This window comes from Camellia sinensis, chromosome 11 (assembly GCF_055761805.1).
Source record: "Camellia sinensis isolate YWXY chromosome 11, ASM5576180v1, whole genome shotgun sequence".
NCBI lineage: Eukaryota > Viridiplantae > Streptophyta > Magnoliopsida > Ericales > Theaceae > Camellia > Camellia sinensis.
The window spans coordinates 170,520,394-170,525,444 of NC_138971.1; the positions used below are offsets into that span (position 1 = coordinate 170,520,394).

General features: G+C 40.0%; 1 protein-coding gene across 1 annotated transcript; it reads left to right on the forward strand.

The window, feature by feature from the left end:
* The first annotated feature begins 2,089 nt into the window (after positions 1–2,089).
* LOC145802866 (uncharacterized) lies at positions 2,090–2,769 on the forward strand. Its single transcript, XM_082895663.1, has 2 exons — positions 2,090–2,358; positions 2,448–2,769. The coding sequence occupies exons 1-2, from the start codon at positions 2,090–2,092 to the stop codon at positions 2,767–2,769; spliced, it is 591 nt and encodes a 196-aa protein (XP_082751789.1).
* The last annotated feature ends 2,282 nt before the right edge of the window (positions 2,770–5,051 follow it).

Here is a 5,051-nt window from a genome sequence, read left to right on the forward strand (position 1 = left end):
TGGTGGGTATATAAAGGAGGGATGGGGCTGAAAAAACAAAGTGAACGGAGGAAAAAGTAAAAAAAATAAAGAAAAGAGAAGAGAGGAAGTAAAGGGGCAGTGGGAGTTAACTAAAATAAGAAAGAAAAACTAAGATTCAATCTTAAGGTTAGTTATATTATAACTTGATTTACTATTATATGTTTTACGAATATTTAGAGTTACTATAACTTATTTTATATAAGTTATAATTTATTAAGTTATATTAATAAAAGTTATGTTTTATAAATATTTCAGTTACGTGGGTTATTTTCTAAACTCTATTTATTTAAAAGGAAACCCATGGATATGTTTGTTTAAATTTTAGTATATATTTGACTATAACCTTATAAACAATTATGTTTTGTAAGTACTACTGCGAGAGTCCCACACCTTGGGGGACTTAAATAACCCTAGGCTTCTGTTTGACCACTTTGTGGTCCTTTGTTTGTCATGGATCCATTGACCTCTGTTCTGACTGTCACTTCAGTGACCTCTGTTCTGTTCTATTTTATACCGTGGTTAAAATTATTTATTTACATGATTTCTATATTCTGCCACTTTAAATAAATTGTTATTTCAAATTAAATTATGCAAATATTTTAGGCTAACTAATTATCCATCGTTATTTTGTATTCCCTACGCTCTTGACAAAATATTTCTCACCCTGCTGTGTGGTTATAGTTGTTCCCCTTTCAGGTAACGAGATGTAGGGTAAACCCATAACCCCACAAAATGGAACCTGCACATGGATTGCTGTTGAACCATTATTTTACCTTTCTTTTTTTTTTTATATATTTTTGCTCCATTTTGTTTCTATTCGGCGTTGGTCACTGAATAATAAAATAATGACAGCTCTAGAAATGTATTTCCTCTTTCTTAAATAGTAAAATTTCTGTTTAATTATTTTTATTTCCGCTTGCACAGCTTAACTTGCTTCGAATAAGAATAAGTTAGTAAGTTGCGATTCCAACCCTAGGCCCCTAGGGTTGGGTCGTGACAAAGGTGGTATCAGAGCAACGCTTCAAAATATATATATATATATATATATATTTTTAATTTGATCAGGAAGTTCAAAAAAAAAATTTAAATAAAACTATATAGCTAAGAAAATATAGTAAAATAAAAAAATAAAATAAAATAAAATAATAATAGATATTTACCTGCAACTTTAGTCTTTCTGTGTAAAATCTCACGTTTATTCTGGTGTTGTAGGGATGTCAAAGATTTATTTTGATGATGCTTTTTGGGATGACCTCCAGGCCATCAATTTAGATGAAATCTTAGTCGAACGCCTCATCCCCGCCCCCGCCTCACTTGAGGGTTGGGGAGATTCCGAGGAAATAGTCAGGGGACTGCACCCAGGCCTTACCCAGTTAATGGGTCGGCCAGTTTACATTCAGGCTGACCCTACCAACGTCCCACATTTATTATGGAAGCACAGCCTTGTCCATACACGCAGACGTTTTCTTGGACCATCTCACGTCCTTGGCGTCGCCCCGGGTCATGACTGCCCGCATTACATCATAGGCCCTCTACCCCCAGAGTTTATGGCCAGAAGGGGGAACGTGTACCCTGAGAATTACATTTTCACCACAGTCCCTAACCCACTGGAGATCATTAATATTCAAAATGTTGGCTTTAATAACGATTTGTCATATGTTGAGACACCTGGCTGGATTGTTGACCGAGCATTTGTGCGACATATACGGTCCATCCCCATTTTCACAGTCCAGGTAGCATGGATGTGTTTTGGTGTAGTCCAGTTGGGGTGGGAATTTGAGCTTTTTATGCAACATTATTTCCCATGGTCTTTCGGCCCACCTGACCCACCACTCTAGATCTGGGTAACGAAAAATCTTTTATATGCTGATCATGATGTGTTCTAATCCCTTTTTGTTGACTTTTTTTTTTGTTTACTGCAGGGATGGGACACTAACATATTCTGACTGATGTAATATGAATTGTAAAATAATGTAAAGTTGGCATTTTATATAAATATAGATTACGCTACATATGTTTATATATATGTTGTGTTAAGAATATAATACCTCGTCTATTATTTTGTAGAATGGCTAATAATGGTAATGGAAGTGAGTCATCTGTCAGTGATACTGAATCAGTGGAAAGAATAATAGAAAGAGCGTTTACTAGCTTTTTGCAAGCTTTGCAGACTAACGTCAACAATGGGATGCCGGAACGGCGAGAAGAGCCGGTTACCATAAAACAGTTCCAGGATCTGAAACCTACCGAATTTACTGGCGGCCCAGACCCAATGGTAGCAGACGCTTGGACATGGAAAAGAATTTTCGTGCCCTACCCTGCACCGAGAGACAAAAGGTAACTTTCGCCACTGCCACTTTCATAGACAATGCACAGAAATAGTGGCTTCTTACTCTAGCCAAAGAAGAAATTACGACTTGGGCAAGATTCTTGGAAGTATACTATGAAAAATACTTTCCAGATTCATTGCGGGAACAGAAGGCATCCGAATTCATACATCTTAAGAAAGGAACCATGACGGTGGCCGAATATGAGAGCAAGTTCACACAACTCGCTCACTTTGCAACATACGTCATCCCTACCGAAACTCGAAAAGCAAGAAAATTTGAAACAAGGTTGGATGCTGGAATTAAAGACAGGCTTGAGGTCTTGAAATTACCAATCAATGCAGAAGTGGTGGACCAGGCGTACATAGCAGAAAAGGGAATTAAAGCCTCGCGTTTCGGAGAACCAAGCTACAAGAAGTGATTCTGGGAAAGAGATAACAGAAGACCCGGTGTTGCACCTCATAAAAAGGTGAACATGGGCACAACTAGCTCAGGCCACCAAGGTCCTACCAACCCCCGAGGTGGCACTATTCCAAATTGCCCCATTTGTGGGAGGGCTCATTGGGGACAATGCCATCGAGACACGGGAGCATATTTTAGATGCGGACAGTTTGGCCACTTGCTAAGGGATTGTCCAAAGCTGGTTAATCCTACAGCTAGCCCCTTTGGCTCAGTCAGGAGACCCGCGAGACCTAGAGGAGAAAAGAACGACCAAAATTGCCAAGGTCGGGCTTTCGCCTTGGTACCTGGAAAATCGGAAATTACCGAAGATGTTGTGTCAAGTACACTTTCTGTTTATGGTCATTTGGCTCATGTTCTCATTGACTCTGGGTTAACTCATTCTTTTGTCGCACCACACTTTGCTGCCAAGTTGGCATCAACACCTGAACCATTGAGATATATATTGTCTGTATCTTTTCCTTCTGGTAAGTCTGCTCGTAGTACAGATGTGTACAAATCCTGTGCTATATTCCTAAAAGGCAAAACCTTATACGTAGACTTGATTCCCCTCCGTATTGAGACCTTTGATGTGATCATAGGTATGGATTAGCTGGCTGCCAATCACGCCTCTATCGATTATAAAGCCAAAAAGGTCTCCCTCAAGTTACCAAACCAACCAAAACTTGTCTTTGATGGGGCTGAAGTTTCTAACCCTCCCTGTATTATATCTTCCATGGCTGCCCAGCGACTTCTAAGAAAGGGTTGTGGTAGTTATATTTGTTATGTGATTGATACACAAAAAGAGGCCCCCACCGTTGATGCAATCCCTGTAGTTCGAGAATTTTCGGATTTTTTTCTTGAAGATCTACCCGGTATTCCAGTTGCTCGGGAGATCGTATTCACCATTGAAATCCAACCTGGTATACAGCCTATATTAAAAGCTCCTTATCGCATGTCAATGACAGAATTGAAAGAGCTGAAAACTCAACTCCAGGAACTCTTGGACAAAGGTTTTATTCGACCGAGTACCTCACCTTAGAGAGCTCCAGTATTGTTCGTGAAGAAAAAGGATGGCACGATGAGATTATGCATCGATTACCGGGAGCTGAATAAGGCTACCATCAAGAATCAATATCCTCTACCGTGAATCGATGACTTGTTCGATCAACTTCAAGGCACACAAGTATTTTCCAAAATTGACTTACATTCTGGCTACCATCAACTAAAAGTTAAAATGGAAAGCATTGGAAAGACTGTCTTCAGAACCCGTTACGGGCACTACGAGTTTTTTATCATGCCTTTTGGCGTCACAAATGCCCCAGCAGCCTTCATGGACCTCATGAAAAGAGTGTTCAAACCCTATCTTGATGAGTTCGTCATCATCTTCATTGACGACATCCTCATATACTCCAAGTCACCAGAGGCCCATGAGCAGCACTTGCGAATGGTTCTACAAACACTACGTGATCACAAACTTTATGCCAAGTTAAAGAAATGTGAATTTTGGATCACTAGTGTACACTTTCTCGGTCATGTCATTAACAAATATGGCATCTTGGTTGACCCCAAAAAAGTTGCAACAATCGTGGACTAGTCACGACCTACTAATGTGTCAGAAATCTGAAGTTTTTTGGGTCTAGCTGGCTAATATCGACGCTTCGTGCAAGATTTCTCAAAAATAACATTGCCCTTGACCCAGCTAACTTAGAAAAACACACCCTTTGAATGGACTAATAAATAAGAGCGTTGCTTTCAAGAATTAAAAGGTCGACTTATGTCAACCCCTATACTAGCACTCCCTACCGGAGCAGATGGGTTCTTAATCTATAGTGATGCCTCATGCAATGGGTTAGGTTACGTTCTCATGCAAGACGGAAAAGTCATTGCTTATGCGTCACGACAATTAAAGACTCACGAGAGGAACCACCCGACTCACGATTTGAAATTGGCTGCGGTGATCTTTGCTCTCAAAATCTGGCGTCATTATCTCTACGGTACAACCTGCGAGATTTATACCAACCACAAGAGTCTAAAATATCTATTCACACAGAAGGAACTGAATATGAGGCAACGGCGGTGGTTAGAATTTATGAAAGACTACGATATAGAGATCCATCACCATCCGGGCAAAGCTAACGTGGTGGCAGATGCATTGAGCTGAAAGACGACGAGAAGTTTGGCATGTACTCTCTTTTCCTGCAAGATCAATGGGTTGGTCGCCAATGTAACCATGGAGCCTACATTGATTAAAGAAATTAAAGC

Bases quoted from the DNA above. Each gene is read 5' to 3' on its own strand.
- LOC145802866 (XM_082895663.1), top strand. From the start codon at position 2,090: ATGGCTAATAATGGTAATGGAAGTGAGTCATCTGTCAGTGATACTGAA. The intron at 2,359-2,447 runs GTAACTTTCGCC...GACTTGGGCAAG, and splicing joins CCTGCACCGAGAGACAAAAG to ATTCTTGGAAGTATACTATG.